Here is a 24,695-nt window from a genome sequence, read left to right on the forward strand (position 1 = left end):
GCCACACAACAGATGTATTTAGTGAGCTTACTCCACAGACTCTGACATATTGTGTTATTGTCCACCAGACCACTGAGCCGCGCTGTAAGCGTGCTCATCAGAGACGGCTCATTCGACGTCTTGCAGCGCTGCGCAGATCTGGCTTGATGCATGCTGGACAAAATGCATGTACATTGTGCAAAAGTCCAGCATGGACAAAAACGTAAAACCAGGTTGAGTTCAAGACAGAACGTCAACATAAACACTGGTGTGTTGAAAGCTCGGTTGTTCGCTCAAGCGCTCAAAGATGGCCATTGTTTTCTTTTCGAAATGTAGTCCGAGCCTGATTAAATCTAATATTTAGATTTCATTTTCTTTTCAACTTTTCATTCTTTTCTTTCATCTGTAGGATGCTGTGCTCACTGCCGACAGGTTGTGACACACCCACCAACCAAGAGAAAGCTACCTCAAATCGCAGCAAAACGGAGCTAAACGTTTTGCTTTTGAACATGCCCTAGCTCTAGCTTATCACATATATCACTCTGAACCAATCAAATCAACCTCTGACGACCCTTACCAGAGCCCTTACCTTTAGCTTAGCATTAACGAGTTTCGTTTACTTATATGGGGAAAAACTCTCATAAACTATCGTTTTTTATTTGTTTATTTTAGACCTGGTGCTGTTATGATTTGGGAAAGATGTTAAATATTATATCAGCGATAGTATAATTCAAATGGACCCAAGTGTTTGTGTTACTTTAGCCACTTACTCCATAGGATTGCATAAAAAATAGCTTCCGATGCTAACTTTCCGGACCTCAGCGGAACATGCCTTGCCTTTTTTCAGATGATCTCTGGCATTCATATGACAGCAGCACCCCGCGTGGGTAACTACAACTATATCTGACGCTTTTTTGTCTAGTCGGTATATCGTAGGTTGCTGAGCTGGGCATAGTAGATAACCCTTTGATAACCAAGCCCTTCTACCTAGTAATTGTCCTAAGTTGTTAGGATTTAACTTTCTTGTAGTTGTTAGGCATGTATAGTTTCTCAAGCGATTGAATGGCACCATATTTAGTATGCGTAGCAGCTAGCATGCGGCTTTGCACACATGAAGAATCACTAACTTTCGACAGCCAACGTGTTACCTTGGGTTAACTTAACGTTATTAACGATACATAAGGCATACCGCTATCGTTACTTTTATGAACTCCTAACGGGTAAGTATTTATAAAGTACGCAACCTAGTGATAGTAGTTACAGTTTTTAAGATTATGTTCATTAACTGTTAGCATTCAGTAACAACATTTTAGCATCCCTGCTAAATCATCATACTGTTTATGTTAACGTTGAAGACACGGCAAGGGGGCATGCCTTGATGGACGTTTTTGTGTGTGTGTGTTTTTGTGTGTTGTGCTTTGGTGTTAACATATACTAACGCCTGATGCCTTTTCTTAAGTCATTGTTTTATTACAGTTTATCTCAGTCATTTTGGCGCGTTTGTACAATCAGAATTTAAATTCCAAATCAATTTGTTCCCTCCACAAACCTCCACTATCTAATGCTAGTCATTTGTGCACCTCAAACAATTTCTGATTGTGTCAATCAAGTAGCCAAGTGATTTGATACATCCATGAATATCTTCAATTATACATAGAAAGAGCACTGTTTGGCTAAAGGATTTTATTGATTCACCTTTCCCCTTATTACAGCATCTGTTACTAAAGCAGACGGATCATATATTGTATGGCTATATGGTCTGGTAATGTAAGACGATTGAAAAAGTACAGATAAAAAAAAAATGTGCAGAAATGCTTAGGCATACAGTAAAATAAAAATATATAGGGTCTAGAGTAGGCTGCAATGGTGTATTGGGGTCATTCTGTGTCAAATCGGAAAAGCTTGTGGCTGCTTCATCTCAGATTTGGTTCTAACCTTGCCTATCATAGTCCCAAAACCAAAGCCTGTAAAATATTTCTGTTTAAATCCTATGTCTCCATATTATTTTCAGCCCTTGAAATTATTTACAAATGAAATTAGAACCTGAAGTCTGAAAATCACATTATCTTGGAAGCAATGTTTGATCATTAATATAACTAGTGCAGTGCCCGTTCAAACATGCCATTCCTGTAGAAAACATGTAGCCCAATTACATTACATCATTCCAGCTAAGCATTCAATACTGAATATTATATTATAGTAGCCTATAATTAATGTGCAGTAAGCAGAATTAGGCATTAGACATTTTTACCAATCAAAATGACATGCCTAACAGCTGTTTTGAGTTAAGGCTATATGTTTATTGTTAAGCTTATTGAATAACTTCCTGATAGAGAAGACAAACCATTTTGTGTGTCTCACGTGTTCTACAGCAGCAGCAACAACAACAACACTGGGCTGTCTGTGCATGCGCCTGACTGTTAATCGACTTAATATATTCAGAAATCGGTCACTGCCGATTATTTAAAAAAGGCCAAAAAGCGGCCGATTAATTGGCTGGCCGATCAATCGGTCTACCTCTAATTTGTCATGTGGAAAAATGTGGCCTTATATAAAACTAATGGGCATGCAGTACAAACCTTTACTAGTCCAATCATACTGAGAACATGTCTGAATTCCATCCTACAAAGATTTGGCAAACTAGGAATAATACTTTTTTTTATATACTGATGCTCAAACATGGCCTCCAAGATGAGGAATTTCTGAGAGTGTAAAAATGATACAAAATCAAGGGTGAAAAAATGTATGAAAACATTAGCCTAGAAATCTAGACGCACCCTAGTGGCAGCAAATGTAATTTGCAGCCATGGTAGTCTAGCAACTCTCTGTTGGCTTGCAAGCTGCAAAACCAAACTTAGGTCATGCCAATCACATCGTGTATACAGTAGAGTCGGTGGTGGATTTAGCACTGCCAATGGTGAGTTCCCAGACCCTACGTCTTGATGTGGGTCAGGCTATGAAAACATGGGACCTAAATGTTAGGGAGACAAACCTTGAGCAAATTCTGAGAGAGTGCAGCAATCATTTTCCTGGATTTTGTCTGATTTGACACAGAATGACCCATTGACAACATGGCTAGTCTAAGCATTTTGACTATTTAGTGACTATTTTGGACTTGTTAGGTTTTTCAACATCTATTTTATGTAATGATCTAGAAAACATAATGCATTTTTTTTTTTTTTGTTAAAGCATTATTGTCAATATCTTTTTTTGGTCTACATTCCACAGGTGCAGGTCAAGCCCCTTGTAGAGTCCTGAGAAGCAATGAAAGCTCAGAGAGCCTCATCACATCCCAAACATACTCTGCGAAATGTTATCAAAAAAGCAAAGAACCCCAAATGGCATGGTCACAATAAATCACTACTCTCAGATGATCACAAGCAAAGCCTCAGTCTAACATCAGCTAGGTATGAGAACCAGATGGGCCACAGTGGGAAATCCAGTTTAAAATCGCAGAGAAGACAATATGCTAAAGCTGTCAGTGGTAGGACTGTAAGCAGCCCTCTAACTGCAGCACCTAGAGTTAAGGCCTTAGCAGCACACATTAATGGACAGACCAAGAGTTTGTCCAATAGCGGTGACAGTGATACAGAGGACTCGCAGGGCTGGAGATCCTATGCCCAATCTGTTCTTCAGAATGGCAAGCAAACCATCCCTGATGCTGAAGAAAGCTTGCTATCCGAACACGTTGGGGAGGAAATTGAACCATTTCTCACCCAGTTTGACCATACCAACAACCGCACCTTGATGGTTATGCGACCAGGCCAGGTAAGTACAGCCTTTTTCAAATACAATGTCAAGAAAAAGTATTTTAGCTCTTTGGAATTGCCTGGGTTTCTGGTCGTCTCATTTTCACAATTTGTTTGAATATATCAAAGGGGCCAAATGAAAATGGACAGCCAAGAGACACTACCAAAGTTATGTGTAAGATCTGCTCCAGTATAATCTGTGCATAATATGGACAGACAACCAATCTGCATGAACTCTGTGTGTGCACTATCCAGTGGAATTGCCAGCATACGCGGGGCCCAATAAAAAAAAAAGCTAGCCATGGTCAACAAACAATGTCTGGGGCCAGAGTGGGACGCTACACACATCTCATAACCTGCATGTCAGGCGTCAGTTGTTGCCATGTCAATACTAGGGCTGCGAGGAGGGGTCGCGGGGAGCGAGAGTTAGGGTTCGTCCACACAGTCCAGTCTGCTAGAGGGCACTGCAAAGAACTGTGATATGTCCTTTCTAAGGTCACAGTGATCTGCCTGGTAGGGATGGGGCGATATGGCCTAAAATCCATATTGCGATATACATTGCAGCCTCTTGAGATGAGATATATATCACAATATATAAATTATAATAGAACCATTTCAGAACAGGTTACATAGATCCCAAGGAAAGCCAAACTGCTAAATGTATTTTATTTAAAAAGAAAGAAAGAAAGGTAGTACATAGTTTTGAGAACATTTATTGTGTAAGACTGTAATTATACAACATATATAAGTATATATACTCTTTTGATCCCGTGAGGGAAATTTCGTCTCTGCATTTATCCCAATGCTCAAGGGCACTTCAGCGTTCCTACTGGTTGGGGTTCGAACCGGCAACCCTCAAAAGGGATTGGGGTTATGGAGTTACATTTGTTCTACTTTTATGAGCAAGCAGTAGCACAATTTGAGCGCAGAAAAATATTTTGAGTGAGCACACAAATTATATTTTGAGGAAAAATGCAACTCGAGCACAAAAAAAATTGTACAGTAGTTGAGCAAACAGGAATCTATGTTGTGCTCCACAAATGTCTTTGCCTGTTTGCTAATATCAATATGTATGTGCAACATCAGCTCCCTTTCTTTCAGTTTCACTGTACGTGCTCACATAAACTGTTCCTCCACTCGCTCAGCAGATCTGTCGCGCTCGCTCAAAACTGTCGACAGCGGCTGCTGAAGTCCAACTCTCATTGGCTGCTGAAGTCCACAACGCCTAGCATCATTTACTAGCGTCAGTGGGAATTGGGGAAAAAAGGAACATTGGAGCATGCCACACGGAAATACATCTTTGCTAAGTATTTATCATAAATATGGGTATTGTTGGATTTACAACACGGTTACAACGTCTACTTAACTTTATGCGTTGAGAGAAAGATTGCTAAAGAGGAATGCATAACATTAACGTTAGGCTATTGTTAATCATGCTGGTCTCGCAGAAAGTTAAGTAGACGTTGTAACCGTGTTGTAAATCCAACAATACCCATATTTATGATAAATACAGAAAGCAGTTTGCAGTAAAGCTAAAAAAATAGCGAGCAACCTGTGATAACCTTATTAAATGCTCAATGGGCCGGATTAAAGTGCGTGGCGGGCCATAGTTTGCCCACCTCTGCTCTACAGGGTATAGTTTGCTGCTGCTCGTCGGACGGCTTAAATCTGAACCAAGTCCAAATAATGGATGTTGCACCGGCCTTTTTCACCAGCTCCTCCGTTTCGCTTTCAGCCATGTTCACTCAAGATGACGATGATGCATTGCAGCCGGTTGCAGCTTGTGGCTCTAAATTTCACGGTTAGACTGTTTCATCAACATGCATTATTGCAATAGTGCAATAGAATAAAAATATCTATCGTAGGCCAATTTTGTATCATTTATATTACATATCGTTTATCTGACGCAAGTTAGCCGGCTAGCGGCTAAAGCAGCCAAAGGACCTAGAAGCTTTGCTATGAGGACATGTTCTAAACTGTACTGTGGAGTGAGTAAGACTGTTTTTAGTGGCAGGCTAACACATACTGATGACTTGCGCTAGCCTAGCACCTGCGAACTCTGCAACTAGAAGGACTGGAGGAAACGTTTTGAAAACGGTCTCCAATGATAAATATCACACTTGCTAACTTGGAAATGAGGTCCTATGTCCAAAATCCTGAACCACCCCTTTAAAGCCATTCAATGTAGTTTTGGGTTTTATGGGCTCCCCCTATGCTAGTCACGGATTACTTATATTTTACCTTTCCATTGTAAATACTGCTCCTGGTACATGTGCATTTGTTTTGGAGCCAAATGACTAGTAACAGGTGAAGACAAAGAGCCATATCTACTGACTAGGTAATGTTTCCCGGTTCTTGCAAGGTGTCAACAGGGCACCAACAGCCAAATTGCAAAGCTGGTTATTTGCCTACGGGGCGCTGTCAGCTATGCTAGGCTCACGATTCTCCCTGTTACAAGTTTGTTTACCATGAAAATGACTTTGAAGCTGTTGTATGGTAATTCCAAAGGGTTCACTTACTTTAATGCCAAGCATATTCACTAATTACCGGTATGTTAATTTTGTTTCTTTAAAGAGCATAATGGTACATTGATTGTGTGGCTTACAGTGGGCAGTGCTTCGACTTGGCCAGCTTCACTTTCAAGGTCATGCTATGGGATCCGCAGCGGTATCACCCGACTTTAATTTGTATTTTCCCAGTGTGACGCTGCAACAACCCAAACAACCGGTAGATGGCTCAAGTGAGCAGGGTGTCTCATAAAAAGAAATGGAGCCTGGAAAACCCTACACAGACTTCACTACAAACTTTAGCAGACTGGTTTAGAAATAATTTAATAGCCAGAAATATGCCTGCCCTGCCATAATAAAGAAATATTTGGTTAACTGCGAGTGAATCCGTTGGCAGCCGTGAGAAGAAACGGGACAAATTAAACATTCTGGTTTTCTCCGAGTGCAAACGATGATAGACAGACATCATTTGGACAAAATATAGAGCATATTAACCTCCGTTGCTCAGCCAAATGCCTTCCTGTTACGTCCTGTTATCACGGAGTTACAGGCGATAAACGATTTTTGATGGTCACAAGTTTACTTCATTAACGGTTTATTTTTTTGATTATTAAAGAGTGTTATTCATTTAAAGGTTTGACTTTGTGCTTATTCAGTAGAGCATTTAATGCTCTTCCCAATCCCAGACGTTCACATTGCATGTTTGTTTGTAATGGATGCAACCCTTGAGATAACGCTTTGTCATAGGCGAGATACCGTGGATGCTCGGTCTCTCGGGCACCCACTGAAAACATCGAGCACCCACGTGTGACAGCTTACAGTCCCGGCTAAATTTACATTCATTTAAAATCAAACATCGCAGTTTATGTTAAATTCAGCATCTCTCGTAATGTGATTGGATATGTTGCTGTCAATTCCCTACTTCATACTAACCACCAATGAGAGCGTCTCGTGATGAAAATTCCTGACACTTCCCACCTGAAGAATTAACGCCAAAGGCTTTGTCGGGTCTTCAGCCCCAATGTTTAAAATGTATATAGCCCTGAATATCATTTTAAAAGTAGTCTGATAAAGCTTATTGTTTTGTGACACAGCTAAACACTGGTACCTCATAGAACGTCTATAACATAGCCTATAGGTGGTCGCAACAAAAGTAAGCAGATAGAAAGAACTCATGCAAATCTAGCCTACAACACGCAGACAGCTTTATCGCGAGGGAAGAGCTGCACTGTGCTTTATGATTGTTGCCTTCTGATGGTATCTTGCTAATTCACTGAACTGCATTAGGTGACACAAATGGTATTGCCTTTATCTTATAACTCCTTGTCTGAGCGACTACTAGGCCTATGGTTTTAAAAGTCAGATGTTCCCTGACAAAGACATTCGAAAATTAAGAATGTTTATTGACTTGAAAAATACACTAATTTTTGCAAACTCCCTTCATTCAACCCTTGAAGACATCATGGGTCTGGTCGCTATATGTAGATGGTTCAAGCGCACCATTTAATTTCTCAGAATTTAGATCTACTAGGCCTACAATAACGTCATCACCAAATACATCTTTTATTTTTAGTTGATCAACCACAAAGAGTAGCATAGGCCTACTGTGCACAGTGCACTGACGACTGTAGCAGCCCAACGTAACCAGTTGTTGTAGATGAGAGGCAACCCCTTGTTTCAGATAGCCTGGACAACATGTTACCTGGGTGTTGCCTACATTATTAATTAATGGTAGCCTACAATAGTTAATTGATTCGTGGCTATATTAGTTGGCTCAAAGAGTAGGGAATCAGGATGGAGAGAGTCACGCGTGTGTTGCTTTTGCGGGATCGAATCCAGTTTAATGCTAGTTTTCAAAACATATATTTTTTACATGTCTTTTGTCCGAGTGGCTGTAATGTAGCCGAGCGCTCATGGCGTATGAAAAGCGACTTCAAACCGCCTAAAACAACTTGTTTGTGAATGTCTGACTACTGCTGCAGCGCATGCACGCCATAAAGAAAACCAGTAGGTGGAGAAACCAGAAGGCACACAACACCGGAACGATTTTAAGGCTATTTCGCATAGGCTACTCAATGGTGCTATTTCACACGCATTATAGTGACCCCCACTCACCGGGGTTAGTGGAAGGTGTTAATAGACGATTGGCGTAGCCTACAGTGGACTAGGGCTATCAAAATTGCTCAAAAATGACGTTCGAATATCCCCTCTAAAATAAACACATGTATTCGAATATATTGGAATATCTAGGCTATATTATTTGCACATTATGTCAGTGATGCGCATCATGTCATCTGTTTTTAACTTTTTGTATGGTTATTGCTTGACAGGGGATCCCAAGCAGCTTTCAGCCATAAAGCATTTCCTAATTCACCTGACACTGATATTCAAAATGTTGAAACTATTTCGGCATAGCCTATAAGCAGTTTAATTAAATGTTAGGTTAGTTGTAAACAAACGGGCTACTTGGTGAGGCTTGGCCTCACAGATGCGCTCGTGCCTTAAATGGCAATACAAATCTTCACGATAGGCCTATTAACTGACCGCCCGATTCACGCTTGGCTGGGGGCAGGGGGGCCCATCAGACATTTGTTCCCCAGGGTCTATGAATTGTTAACCCGGCCCTGCCCCCAACGAACGCAACTTTCCACCTCTGAGATGGCTGAAAAGAAGTCTAGAGGACTCCTAACTCACTAGACCTACTTACTGTAGGCTGCGCAAACCACAAGCCTGCATTCGAGGCAGGCCTTCTGTTGAAGAATTTTGTATAAATCCTGCTTAACAGTAATCCTCCTACCCCCGCTACCACAGCTGTGGATAGTGTGGCATGCTCACGCTTTATGTCTCCTTCTTGCAAACTAGGCCTATAGCCCAACCATTTACGTCCTCAACTTGCCAGATATGCCTTCATAAATTTGGGCTTCATTCAGCATTTTGTTCTTCCACTGGAAATGACTCTTCTACATTTGCTGCCTGCTGCATCCTTTCTGTTTGTATTGTTTAGAAAATGTTTGACGTCTTGAGTTAATGCATTAAACATTGTTTGCTGGTAACCAGCCACAAATAGCCTACAGATTCTTGCGTGCGTTCTCTCCAAAATGTGCCCGTTCTATAGGCTATCCAAGTGCATAATTCTGCGGCATAAAGCAGATGTATTTGTGTATTGTACAGAACATTGCATTGTACATTGCAGTCAATAAGTAGTGCAAAATATGAAACCAAAACGTGGGTCATAGTTGTCTAAGCCTCTGCTGTGAGGCCAAACCCATGAACAAAGACGCATTGATATCTGCAATAGTTCACAGCTCACAGCCGAACAAGTCATACTGAAGGGAGAGGCAACTGGCATGTGATCTCCCCAAGTTTTCTCCTGTGCCTACGATATTTAATCCAGTGTTTTGTTAAGTTGCAAAATGCTATTCGTTTTAACGAATTTTTATGATAGTACGAAGTACTTTTTGTATAGGGTACTATCTTAATTGCTTTATACTCAATACTTGACCAATGGCTGCATCTGTCTATTGAAAGTGAGAATGTGGCATGTGATATACTGTGTTGGCTTCATAAAATAAAATAAACAGATTACTAATGGCCTACAAGCTGATCTGGGGCGTTCCGCATAACCACGGAGGTTAGCTTTTACTAACAGGATGCATCGTTCAACTAGCCAACATGTAAGTTCACGACTGTTTCCCAAAACTGTCGTGACTTACATAGTACTATAAGTTTGGACCATGATGGTTTCAAACTTCAGTAGTCTGGACTAAGGTGGTTAATGACGCGTTTACTAGCACGTGAACGGGCACCTGCACATACTTCTGTGGCGCGTGGCGTTAAAGGCCGGGCAGATGACAGCCGCCCGTTGCACAGCAGTTACCAGTCCCCTGTCCAAGAGTTCGAATCTGGGTTAAGACGTTGACAACAATATTGACATCGTTGTTTACCTAAGTTTATCTTTTGTACAGATCATATTATCAATATATGAAAATCAAAGGCTACATATTCTCAGCTGACTCGTCAAAAAGTGCGCACCACCTTATTATTATCTGCAAGTGTGTGACTTTTACTTACGTGCACATGGCTGCAAATTGACTTTTAATTTATGTATTTTCTGCCTTGGGCATTTTAAAATATGGATGTATGGTGGTTAGAAGTGTAAATATCAATTAGAAACCTAAATATATTTATAATTATTACTTTGCAAACAAATAACTGGCGTCAGTGACGTCTTTGACATGAAGATCCCTGGAACTATGCTTCTAGCATTCTACCACAGGTCGAGAGGTGTAGTTGTAACTACACAACTTTACGATAGTGGTTGTGAACGTTCGTTGCTACTATGGTTTTGGGAAACACTAACGTAGTGGAACGATGCATTGGACTATGTAAGTTCCAAATATGAATGTAATTCTGTGGCATAAAGCAGATGTATTTGTTTATTGTACAGAAAAATAAAAATAACATGGCAAGCAGTCAATTGACTACATTGCAGTTAAGAAGTAGGGCAAATTAATTCTGAAAACCAAAGCGTGGGTCATAGTTGTCTAAGCCTCTATTATGTAGCCTGTTAAAAAAGCGCCGCCAGATAGTATTAAATCGGCAACAACATTGTTTTCTGAAGAAGCCTACCCAAGGCTACAGATTAATTCTGAACAGTTATTTCTCTACTGGCTCAATTATCACACCACTGTTTTGATTTGCGTAGTTGCGTTAACCCCAACACTGACAATAATGTAGACAGCAAATTTAGATTTCGATTTTCGTTACCACCGTGTAGTCAAGCCTTAAGCCATACCCAAGTAGCCTAAATCGAGGTAATGTTTAATTATGCATGATTTATTTTGTTATTGAATTCGTAGGCTGGGATTACTCTCGGCAACAATTATGTTTAATGGTAGATCCTGCTTTTTCAGATGGGACCCCAGGCAGAGCGACGCACAGTGGCTGAAAGTGGTACTAAAGCTTCACGCAACTTCACGCCGCGTAATGCACGAATGAAGTGGTCATTTGAAAGCGATGCCCACTGTATTTGTGTTTTGTGCATTCTGATGAGTTGGATCTACGTCGCATAGCAATTCATTTTATGTCTGTATGGTCTCTGGTCTTTGCAGACGCTGTGTTTTCGAGGGAAGTGCCTGCTGACGTGTTTGTATGGACGGGTGGAGGTGTTGGGTTTCACCATAGAGGAGGGTCAGCAGCCTTACCCCCTCTACTCCCCAGCCTCTCACTGCCCACTCACCATTACGGCCTTGGCAGACAGCTCCCTATCCACCAAAAACCGCAAAGAAGGCCGACAGGAAGCCAAGATGGTTGTGCGCAAATACTTATCCTCTGGTAAGACTTGAGCCGAATTTACGCTCCCTTTTTGTACGAACATAGATTGTTCCGTCTTGTGGGGCTTTTACTACGAGCCTTTAATGAGCCTTTACTCTGTCGTTTCTGTGTTTGTGAACCAATCAAGGACACTCAGGGACACATTAGCCTTTTACTTGCCTGCTGCATAAACCAGCATAGTACTACAAGTCTACAGTGGTTGCAAAAAAATATCAATGTCATTGCCATCTAAATTACTATTCAGAAGTTTGCAACTCCCCAGAAATGTATCCATCAAATAAGGTGCATAATTAATCATGTAGTCAAAACATTGAAGATTTTTACTTAAAATATTGTTTTTGTGAAAATTTGCTTTCATTAACGTATCCTCCATTTGCTGCAGTTACAAACTTTGCAGCATTACAGTTTGAGTGCCCATCCAAAACATGCCTCTACAAAATGTGCTTGCAGGCACAATGCATCCGGTGTCGCTCTTCATTATGTTTTTGGTCAAGATCCGAAAAATGCCTTTTTGTATGCAGGCACATCACTTTCCACGTTGGTGGCCAGATCCTGAAAATTTTGTTTTTGGCATTTCACATTATATGAAAGGTCTAAACAATTGACATGGTTACACATGTATATGTTTGTGTCTTGCAAGCCAACAGCTCACTGGACATAACAGGGCTCTACAGTGCGCCCATTTCACTTGCACATGCGAGTAAAAATGATGCCGTGCGAGTGCAAAAAAATATTTAGGCGCACTGGTGCGAATGACTTCTAACCATGTCAATGTTTGTCTATAAAATACACCGCAACATCGAGAAACATTACTGGTGCAAACCATAGAATCACGTCGCGAATGCAGCATAAAAACTACACCTCCCATCAACGTTAGCAGTTTCGCGTTGTGACTCGCTAGTAGTCGCTTCTATCAAATCCATAAGCGCGCAGAAAAAGTGGAAAGTTAGACTAGCCAGCCAAGATGCAAAGATTGAAGAAATTAGTTCTTCTATCCACCGAATTCATTGGCTATAGGAGGAACAGGATGAGATTCTGAGAATGCAGTGAGAGAAGGAAAGGTAACCTAACATGCCTTTTTAGCCCAGTTGATGTATTGGCTGCAATATGCAAAATATAGCTGTAGCGAACCGGCACAAAAGTAGCCTCCCGTAATACTCCCATTTTATTCAAAGGTAGAACGCTACTGACAACTCCAGGCTTCCACGCATGCTTGTTTGTTTACACCGAATACAAGCTGAAGTGCAAAAAACGAAAGTAGGCCTAACGTTTGCCTACTGCCCCCATCAATGCAGATATTTCAAATAAAAACTAAAAGTATAAAACCTATATCCTTGATTAGCCTATGTTGGGTTTTGTGGAAGAGAAAATGGACTGTTTTAGTAGTAGTATTAGGCAGTATGCTGTCAGATAGGTCACCATGGGCATATTTGGATTAGCTATAGATGGATTCACAAATAAATAAATTAGCCTACATTTGGCAGGATACTTAATAAACATGCAAATATGGCAATGTATTATATTATTTTACATTAACAAAATGTAGGAAAATAGAACAGACTGAAAATAAAGTAGGCATTGATCTTTAAAATCCTGTTTCCTGTAGCCTAAATGTGGTCAGTCATTCTTAATATTCGCAATTGGTGCACTGGCATGTTTAACTTGGGCGCACAAGTGCTACTGAAAAAAAATGTTAGTGTAGAGCCCTGCATAACTGCGATGTCAGTAGCCTACATTTGATCTCCGAAGCTGAATACTAGATAACACCTCAAAGCCTATTGTTACTACCATCACAAGTATTAAAGTAGTCCATAAAACCTTGAAGGCGACGGGCAATTTATGCTTACTATATAATAGTCCTAGCGTAGCTGGAATTAATTTGTCTGATCATAATCTTACATATCCTAGTCAAATGTACTTCTTGCAAAGTTGTCGTTTGTTTTTTTATTTTGGGGCTTTTTGCCTTTAAACATGCTATGTGGATTTTTTGTTTAAAACATCTAAAATTACCTAGAAATAGAATGAGGACTAGGGTTTGGTATTGTTTGGGTTTTATCCGATACCGGTGCTAAATCAATACTTTTGAAACGGTGCCGCTGCCTGAACCAGTAAAATGCACAAACCAGTGGTTGAAAGCATGCTTTTTTTTTTTTGATTGAAAACACCAATTTGAACATGAAATTGAACTATATATTCAATTCATTATCAATATCTGTAGTTTCCTTGCTTCTAGGCATAATTCTAATTGCAGGAGGTTGCCATAACTTAAACTTCTTACCATGGATGCACACACAATGGCAAGTAGCCTAAGCAATCATTCCTCTGCTTTCAAGTTTAGCCGGTCCAGATGGCTTGCCACATCTTTAAATTAGTGCTGTCAGTTAAATGCGTTATTAACGGCGTTAACGCAAACCCACAAAGAGGTTTTATTTTACACCATCACTTGTTCTGTTATCAACAATCCTCTTTGGCTGCTAGTATTTTGAGCCTTTGCTGCACCGTTTCTTGTCCTTAAACTACCACAGACACTTCCTAGCAAAGATTGTAAGAACTTTGCTTCCTGCCTAGTCCTCCTCCTGTAGTCATGGAGATAATAAACACCAGTTCTGAACTCCCGGTCGGCTGAATGGTACTTCAATGATTCAATTGCATTAGATTCCATTCTTCTCAATAGCGTCCCGAAGTGTAACGTAGCGTTTCCATGACGGCAGTATCACTGGATCTAAACAAACTTTCGAAGTGCCTTAAATAGCATTGAATGTAGACATGTGGCATCATTTCTAGCTAATAAATTGTTTTAAATGTAGGCTATAGCCATTTAAACGTGCTTTACCTGCTAGGCAGCAGCTTAGCCACATAACACGGATTCCCTGGCAGGTGTAATAGTAAGATACAAAATTCCAGTGGATATTTCACGTCTTCTCAAAGACTGACGGCTGTTAAGAGTGACGTTTTTTGCCAAAAAAATAAAGCCAAAACACGTCCGTGAATTTAACCGCATGCTGTGAAGTTACATGCAGGTCTCTTTTACGGAGGAAACCCATGCTAAAATAAAACTCTGTACGAATTTGATTGTGTTATGAATATATGTTGTAATATGTGATTCCTACAGTGTGAAAAAATATACTAACGTCTTAGAAACGTTGTAAAATGATTGAAATGTATTAAGAAAGCCACCGCTATGGTGATTTCTAATGGTAGATTGATTTGTTTAGATCCAGTGAAATCGCTGCCTTGACAACGCTACGTCATGGCTTCGGTACTCTATACAACTCCGCACAACAGCATCGCACTTCGCTGCCGTGTAAATCACGATTCAGTTCTATTTGGTCGGCGCCGCTCCATAAAATCCATTTTTCATCCAGTGTTTGCCAGTTTAAAATTTTGGCGCTGATGTGTGTGGCAAGTGACGGTGCACCATAGACTATAAAATAGCAGTGCACTCAGCAGTGTCTGCGCCGGTGTCTGCTTAGTCGACATGGAATTAAAATATCACCGAAGGATGTTGATAGATTAGTTTAATGTATGGATGGATGAATGAATGGTTTGAAGTAGTTGGAGAGAAAGTTGAATGGAAGGTGCCTTGTATTACTAATTGAATGGAGAGAGACACAGAGAGAAAGGGGCCTAAACGTTGAGGAGCTGGCAGTTGGAACAGGTGCAACTCGGTTTGATTGGCCCTTTATGAAGTCATAATGCCCAATGCAAAGTATATGGGTAAAATAAGCTTGTTTTTATGTTAATATCTCAAAAAGTATAAAGTTTAAGTTTTAATAGCTAAAGTGTCCTTTAGAACAGTGGTTCTTAAACTGGGGGTTGCCAAAAATATTGGAGGGGTCGCAAAATTATTTGCACTAAAGGCTTCTAAAGGTTTTTAGTCAAAGGCTGCCATTGACATAATGCCCTCCTCTCAACATTTTCGAAACAAAATTCCGCCGGTTAGAGAGAAGGGGGTCGCGACCCTTGGCCCATGTTTTTTGGGGGCCCATGTTTTTTGTTTGTTTAAGAACCACTGCTTTAGAAGACCTATGCAACAATGTATGTATGAAGGAAGTTTGTACGTTAAATAGTTTGAGCTGAATTAGACGCACAAATTTGGTTCGAAGAAAATACGATACAACTTTATTTGTCAGTTTGTGCTGACATTCTTTTGAAATGAAGAAAATAAATATAATAAAATAAAAAGTATAAAAGCCTAGTGATAAAAGTACAGTGTATTTACATGCACTGTAATAACATGTAGAAGAAGAAGCCACAGAATAACAATACAGTGCATTGGTTTGCTTGCACTGTAATAAAGCATCATCCTAAGTTAAATATATGCAAGCATATTGGACTGAACAAGCTGCAGGGAGAGCAAGCTTAACTATTATGGGGCAGCCGTGGCTACGGCGCAGCTGTGGCCTACTGGTTAGCGCTTTGGACGTGTGGAGGGTTGCCGGTTTGAACCCCGACCAGTAGGAACAGCTGAAGTGCCCATGAGCAAGGCACCTAACCCGACTGCTCCCCGAGCACCGCGGTTGTAGCAGGCAGCTCACTGCGCCGGGATTAGTGTGTGCTTCACCTCACTGTGTGCTAAGTGTGTTTCACTAATTCAAGGATTGGGATAAATGCAGAGACTAAATTTCCCTCACGGGATCAAAAGAGTATATATACTTATAGTCAACGGTAATATTAGATCTGCAGACCTGCCTTATATTGGCTGATAAAGTACAGGGTTCCTGTGCAGTATGGAAATTGTAACCACAGCATTGGTTATACAGTGATTAGGGTGGGAAGTTTTGAACACTGTCATAGTGGCATAGATAATTTTGTCACCTATTTTTAATTTAGTCTTAGTCTTGTGACTAAATGTCCTTTTTAGTCTGTCATATTTAGTCATTCAAATATCATTTTGTTAGTCAAGTTTTAGTCAACTAAAAGTCTCGTCATTTTAGTCTAGTTTTAGTCAAAAGAAAACTAAAGCTATCTTAGTCTTAGTTAGTTTTAGTCAAAACATTTTAGTCTTTTTTTATAACAAATTATTTCTGATTACCATTTCAGTCAAATAGTTTTTCACACATCTCAATTTTCTAACAATATTGTGTGTCCACATGGCTACTCTACTGTTATAATTACTCATTCTGATATTTTTGTCAGTCAGTACATGCACAGGTAAGTCGAGCTACAGTTATAGCTCGGCTGGGATTTGGCCATAGACAGTAAAAGATTTGACTGGACTACTGTCATGATCTTCATAGACCAGTGGTTCACAAAGTGTGGTCCGGGGACCACTGGTGGTCCGCAAGCTATCCCAAGTGGTCCACGAGCAGACATGGTAAAATATAATATAGATGAGTTGTTTGCAATATTGAACCAACTTGTATGTAAATTCAAACTACAACACTGTCTATGTCAGATATACCAGTTTAAATCATATGAATCCTCTGACACAATTAAACAAAGTGCAAAGACAATAAGCAAGGTGGTTCAGTGAGTATTGTGTAGGCTAATATATTGCTAGGTCTATTTTTTTTTTTTTTTTTTTTTTTTTAGCTAGGTGGTCCTACATCTGAAAAAGTTTGAGAAACACTGTCTTGGACCCAAGTATGAATGTTTTACTCCACCCACGCTAGATGGCGATATGCATCAAACGCAACACAAACTCTCAATCTTAGCTAACTTGCTAGCTTAATTTTCCATATTAGCTTACTTGCTAGCAAACTTTGCATCATCAGTGTAACTAGTTAAATAGTTGACATTACTTGCTGAAACTTTTCGTATGGACATTCTGGGGGATGTTAATTTGTATTTATGAGAGAAGCTTCAACTTCTGGGTATGTTGCATTGTGGCATAAAGCCTAACAGCACGTAGACTAGCCTACAGGAAAGCTGCTGCGCATTAACCATGAACTCATTCAGAATATTTTGAAAAGGTAACAGCTATTTTGTCTTCTCATTTTGTAGACGAAAATGGAAGAGCAATTTTATCTTAGTTTTTATTTCATGCAAAACATTTTAGTCTCGTCTTTTTTCGTCAACAATAAAGCATCTTAAGATAGTCTTAGTCAGTGTTTCAGGACATTAGTGCAGTCTTGTCATCGTCTCGTCTTAGTCATGGAAAAAATGTTTTGTACCGTCACTTTCGTATCACTGAAGTGATGAAGATGAATTTGCTATTACCCATAAAGGATTCAATAACTTTGAATTCTCCAAACAGTAAACTGACAAGTTTCTGAAGAAAATGGCCTCCGTTGTTATTGTTCTGTTTTTTACAGTGCATGAAAATGCACTGTACTGTTCTTCCTAGGCTTCTTATTCTTATTACAGTGCATGAAAATGCACTGTACTGTTCTTCCTAGGCAACAACAACAACAACTTCTTATTACAGTGCATGAAAATGCACTGTACTGTTCTTCCTAGGCAACAACAACTTCTTATTCTTATTACAGTGCATGAAAATGTTCTTCCTAGGCAACTTCTTATTATTATTCCGCTTACCACTTTTTCCGTATGCAATTTCTCTTGAACAGTTTAACTTAGAAACTTCATTCAAACTTTGTAACGTAGGTCTTCAAACAGATCGGGTTGGTATGACTTTTCAACTTTGAAACTTTTACTTTTTAAACTATTAAAGAAAAACTTTTTAAAAATCCCCATAGACTTAACATTGCCGATTGTGACATCATAATACGGCCGTTAAGCAATTAGAATCCTATGGCAGGTGTTCAGGCCACCTGCAACCTCAGGCTTTAAGCATACAATCTGGGTCAATTAAGACGACACATCCTATCAACTGTTTCCTCTGCCCAAAACGGTTTCAAAATAAAAGTCCTCACTACAATAATCCACTGTTAAACAATGTAACCCATTAAACTACTGAACTTTTTACATTCAACTTTTAAACGGTCTACTTTTAAACTATCTATCTATTAAACTAGCTTTCTATCAACAACTTTTAAACTATCTACATTCAACTTTTAAACTATATACATTCACTAGCTGTCTATCAACAACTTTTAACTTGTCATCAACTGTCAACACTTTTCATCAACTATGACTCCTACCCACTGTAGCTAGTTAGCACGGTTAACAAAGTTAGCATGCTAGCATTGTTAGCATTTTTAGCAAAACTGTTAAAAATGATTAGTTAGCTAAGCCGCATGGTTAGCATAGTTAACATGCTAGCATGTTAATATGTTAAGCATAGTTAGCATAACTGCTAAAAATGATTAGTTAAGTTTGTTAACCATGTTACTTAACTTAGTTAGCATGTTAGTTAGCATAGTTAGCATAACTACTAAAAATGATAAGCTTAGTTAACTAAGTCACATGGTTAACATAGTTAACATGTTAGCATTTTTAGCAAAACTGTTGAAAATGATTAGCTAGGTTAGCTAAGTCACATGGTTAGCATAGTTAGCATGTTAGTTAGCATTTTTAGCAAAACTGCTAAAAATGATTAGCTAGGTTAGCTAAGTCACATGGTTAGCATGTTAGTATGTTAATTAGCATTTTTAGCAAAACTGTTAAAAATGATTAGCTAGGTTAGTTAAGTAACATGGTTAGCATAGTTAACATGCTAGTTAGCATAACTACTAAAAATGATAAGCTTGGTTAACTAAGTCACATGGTTAACATAGTTAGCATGTTAAGATTGTTAAGATATGTAGCATGTTTGTTTAGCAAAACTGTTAGAAAATGTTTAGCAAAACTGCTAGAAAATGTTAGTTAAGTTAGCTAAGTAGCATTGTTAGCATGTTAGCATTGCTAGCACTACTATAAAACATTAGCTAAGTAGCATGGTTAGCAGAATTAAAAATCTTAGCATAACTGCTAGCAAACATTAGAACCATTCCAACTTTCAGTTATCGTCAAATATCTACCTATACACAGCCATTAAACTATTTGAATATCAACATTCATTCAACTTCCAGTCTGTCAACAACTTTTAAGCTATTTACCTTCAACTTTTAAATGGTCTACTTTTAAACTATCAACTTTTATTAAGCTATGCAACCACCATGTCTATCCTAGCATCACCTTAGTTACCATCTCTGTATTATCTGTTTTAACTATACATGATATTTTACATCACAACTTTAGCATTTTCATGCACTGGTAATTCCTTGGAATTGCGTTTCTAGTTTTAATTATTATTGTTATAGTTATTATCAGGTCCAGAAATACTAATGTTCTGGATATTCATAACCAGTTTATAGGATGGTGGGTTTCAGCTCAATTCCATTTACTGCTTTGGATTGTTTGCAACATCACTGGAATTATTCAGACCAGATTCATTGCAACCAAAACCAGCCTATATGATTTGTGTGGTAATGTAATTTTTGTGTGTTTTTTGTGTAGTGCCGAGGAAGCATCTACTGAATGAGATGGATTCAGATTCATGTGTTGTTCTTCTTGAAGCTCTGGATAACCCCCTCACACGCTTCCTTACTAGCCACTCACAGCTCAAAGAGCTCTTTGGCCTTAGCTCGGTATGTGGAATGTTGCACACAGCACACACATATGCCAAGTATAGATATATTGACCTTTCAATGTGAATTTTATATTTGTTTATGGGAATTACCACTCCACATTTTCAGCTAAGAATCAATTAAATTTTGTGTCTAACATAGTGATAAGAATGAAAGGTCAGTTTTACTAAACATTTTTATTGAGCAGTATCTGAAATTATTATACAGCTCTTCAGAGTGCTGCAGAAAGTTCCACTCACAGGATTGGGTCTTCCCTAGTTCGGTGGTCTGTTAAATCTGTATAATGAGCGCTGCAAAGTATACACTACTGTGCCGTTAAGCTCCTTGTTAGAGAACAGCAAGTTGTGCAGAAAGTACTGAAACATTGAATTGTTGGACATGCATATTCAAAAGTTTAGAGAAGGTCACATTAAGTTCACCTGTAAAGGTTATAGTGAATTTTATGTTCATCCTGAAATTTCACCTGAAAGCCGAATATCCCTGACTTTTTGTGAGTAGTGTATAATGACTGCTGTCAGTGGCAACAGGTTTTGTGATTCACGTCTTTCACGTCTGATTTTCTGATACACGTCTTTCATTCGCCTATCGCAATGGAACTTCATTGAAAGTGAAAGTCAGCAAGGAATTACGTTGCCACACAACACTTGAAACTTAAGTTATATTTGTGTGGCAAACTATTTGTTTCCTCAGCGGAAGCCACAAAACGGTATCAAAATTATTTTTAAAGACCCTTTGTGTGAAGTTTCTTTACTTGTTTTGGCAAGTAGCCGTGTAGTAAGTCTATAACGTATTGTCCGCCGGTCATTATTGAAGGACGAAGCAGTCCTGTTCTTATTTTCCGGTAATGACTGGTGGACAATACATTATCCCTTACAAATTTGAATGTAATGTGAGCAACCCCAAGGAACCATTCCATAGTAATGGACACTATAGTGGCATGTTCATAGTGATATTGAATATGTGCTTTGACCACCTTTCACAGTATTAGGAAGCCTACAGTACTAGGAAGCATTTCAGGAACATATTTTCATGTGTTTGCTTGCATGTTGAAGTCATGCTCGTGACCACATAAAATTTGTGCCATTTCTCCAGCCTGCAGCCATTGATCCATTGTAATATTGTAATATATTGTAATATTTTTTGGATGTTCCCTTATTTATTTGCTTGCATATGTGCATATCTAGAAAGAACTGCGTTCAGACTCGGCAGTGGATAATTCTGCTCTGAGTGCAGTTGGACTGATGGCCCTGAACAGTAGTGGGAACCAGGGGCTGATCACTTCCAGGAGCTATAGAGATGCACTGCACAGACTTGTTCAAGTGTGGGGAGGTAAGTAAACTGCATATCTGCCTCTGTGTACCTACAAAGTTGCCTCAAAATAATTATGATAGTAATGCTGTAGGAAGCTAAATTGTTGCCCTGATTTCAGAGAAAAATTTGACTAACATCTGATTTTTGTTGCTCATACTTCTACAGATGATGAGTGTGATCGCTGTCCAATAATTTTGGTGTATGGTGCTAAGAACTCTGGGAAGTCTACCTTTGTTCGTCATCTCATCAACAGCCTTCTTAACCAGTAAGTAGACATACGCACTAGTACAGCGGCTAAGCACCGGAATCGTTCAGTTTTTGCAGAAAGCATGAAACTTGGCACAGTTATACTACTACCCCTAGTGATCAAAAATTGAAATGGACCCCAGCACATAGCGCCCCCTAGTGGCCACCATCTTGAATTCAAATATGGCCACCATTCTTAATAGAATTGTTGATACAACTTTAAAATTCAACAAGATAAAAATGTCTTAACTTCTAACACTTTACTTTTAGGGTCAAGGAAGCTATTGACATGATTTACAAACAAACCTGATGTTGACCATTTTGAAATCCAATATGGCGGTTACCAAATGTGAAAATATAGACCATCTCTATTGTTATTGATAGAAATATCATTCAAAAACAATTTCAAACTTTGAAAAGTCATTTTATCACAACCTCAATAATATACGAGGCATCAAATATAATCTGGTAAGATTCCAATAAGGCCACCGTGTAAGAAAATAAGCCAGAAATTCTATATCTTCATCACATTACATCAATAAAGTCTTATTCTACCTTCTCTTTTTTTTTTTTTTTCTTCTTTCCTTCTCTTTCGAGCAAACCTTAACTCTTACTGCTGAAAAAAATTATACACTTTAAAAAATGAAACACATCAGATCTCAATGGGGAAAAAACATCATGCAGGACATCTACATTACATTACATTTGGCTGACGTATTTTTAACCAAAGCGACTTACAACCTGGTAAACAGTTTAAAGCTTTTAAAACAATTCTCTCAACAATTGTAGAACAATTTAAAACAATTCAAAAAGGTAAAGAACAATAGGAAAAGGTGCATCAGTGAGTGCTATTTTTATACAGTCAAGTGTCAGTTTTAGTCAGGTGGTAAGTGCTAGAATTATCTAGTTCTAAGTTGTGCTACGAGAGGAAATATTCGCAAGAGTTGGGTCTACAGGAGTTTTTTTGAAGATGGAGAGGGATGCCCTTGCTCTAGTAGGAACTGGTAAAAGTTTGGATTGACCTTAGCGTGGCGCGTCATTTGTCTGAGGAGCGCAACAGATGGGAGGTATTCCTGTCTGAGGGCATTTGAATAGGGAGCAGAACTGGAGACTACTTTGTAAGCAAGCGTTAGAGACTTGAATTTGATGTGGGTGGCCATAGTAGCCAATGTGGCTGGATGAGCAGCGGGGTAATGTGCCCCTTTTGGTTGGTTGTAGACCAGACGCGGCGGCGCGTTCTGGATCATCTGAAGGGGTTTCACTCTGACTTGCCTGTGCCAGGAGTTGGGTAGCATCTCGAGTCAAGTCCTGATTTTCCATATGTCAGTGTGAAACGGCATGACCGGGCGACCGAGGCAACATGATCAAAGAAGGTTAGTTGGTTGCCGAGAACGACTCCTAAATTTCTTGCAGCCCTGGTAGGTGCAACAGACAGAGAGTCAATTTTGATGTCGATGTCATGATGTATAGTAGGTTTAGCTGGGAGGTGAGTGTGTCTTCATCCATGTAGATATGTCTGAGAGGCAATCCGAGATCTGTGCCGAGACCAAGGGGTCATCAAGTGGAAAGAACAGATAGAGCTGTGTGTCGTCTGCATAGCAGTGGTATGAGAAGCTGTGCGAACGGATAATCTGTCCCAAAGAAGTGGTGTGGATAGCAAAGAGAAGGGGGGCCCAGTACTGAGCCCTGGGGACCCCTGTGGTGAGATGGTGAGGTGCGGACAGCTGTCCAAGCCATGATGCGTTAAACAAGCGTCCTGTGAGGTAAGATTTAAACTGATATGGACTGGGTAATATGTTAGGAATGAAAGGATGCCACTTCGTTATTTGGGAATGAAAATTACCAATCCACAGAGGACTGAATTGAAAGACCCCCCAAAAATCTAAGTGAAAAAATGTATCTTTCCATCTTCTCTTATCTTTCCAAGGATATCCCTCCCCAGACCATCACTGGCCCACCACCAAACCAGTCATACTGAATGATGTTGCAGGCAGCATTGCATTCTCCAAGACATATTCAGATGTCACATGTGCTCAGGGTGAACCTGGTCTCATTTGTGAAAAGCACAGGGTGTCAGTGGCGAACCTGCCAATTTTGTATTCTATGGCAAATGCTAATTGAGCTGCACGGTGCTGGGCAGTGAGCATAGGTCCTTCCAGAGGCCATCGGGCCCTCAGGCCACCTTCATAAAGGGTGTTTCTGACGGTGTGGTCAGAGACATTCACACCAGCGGCCTGGAAGAGGTCATTTTGTAGGGCTCTAGCAGGGCTCCTACTGTTTGTTGTTGCACAAAGGAGCAGATACTGGTCCTGCTGTTGGGTTAGGGACCCTCTACCATCCTGCCCAGCTCTCCTAGAGCAACTGTCTCCTGGAATCTCCTCCATGCTCTTGAGGCTGCTCTGGGAGACACAGCAATCCTTCTGGCAATGGAACGTATTGGTGTGCCATACTGGAGGAGTTGGACTACCTGTGCAACCTTTGTAGGCTCCAGGTACTGGCTTATGCTACCAGTAGTGACACTGACCCTAGCCAAATGTGAAACTAGTGAAAAATCAGTCAGGTCTCAATCAGTCTTGGACTTACTATATCATAACAACCTGCTAGACCCTATGCAGTCTGTTTTCAAGAGTCATTCTACTGAAACTGCTTTTCTGTCTGTGACCGAAGCATTGAGAGTAGCTAAGTCCTCATCTAAGTTGCTAAGTCATTAGTATTCATTCATTCTTTGATGCTATTAACCATGACATTCTCCTTTCTACTGAATAGGATGTGTAGTCTTAATTGACCCAGATTGTATGCTTAAAGCCTGAGGCTGCAGGTGGCCTGAACACCTGCCATAGGATTCTAATTGCTTAACGTCAGATATGATGTCACATTCGGCAATGTTAAGTCTATGGGGATTTTTAAAAAGTTTTTCTTTAATAGTTTAAAAAGTATACAAGTTTCAAAGTTGAAAAGCCTAGGAAGAACAGTACAGTGCATTTTCATGCACTGTAATTAGCTACATTGTCTTAAGACATTAAATTGTAGATGCAAGGACAGGTATAACCATTTTATGGGATGCAAAATGTTATAAACTACAATAAAACATGATC

General features: G+C 39.7%; 1 protein-coding gene across 4 annotated transcripts; it reads left to right on the top strand.

Moving 5' to 3' along the window:
• Positions 1–445: 445 nt before the first annotated feature.
• On the top strand, positions 446–21,619 carry nol9 (nucleolar protein 9; the record flags this gene model as incomplete). Of its 4 annotated transcripts, none has more annotated exon segments than XM_048240249.1 (6): positions 446–1,199; positions 3,208–3,747; positions 11,347–11,569; positions 19,913–20,043; positions 21,228–21,372; positions 21,520–21,619. In XM_048240249.1, coding segments are annotated over 5 exon segments (1,103 nt in total), but the record flags the coding sequence as incomplete, so codon positions are not given.
• Between the last annotated feature and the right edge of the window lie 3,076 nt (positions 21,620–24,695).

Source organism: Alosa alosa, chromosome 4 (assembly GCF_017589495.1).
Source record: "Alosa alosa isolate M-15738 ecotype Scorff River chromosome 4, AALO_Geno_1.1, whole genome shotgun sequence".
NCBI classification, from domain to species: Eukaryota; Metazoa; Chordata; class Actinopteri; order Clupeiformes; family Clupeidae; genus Alosa; species Alosa alosa.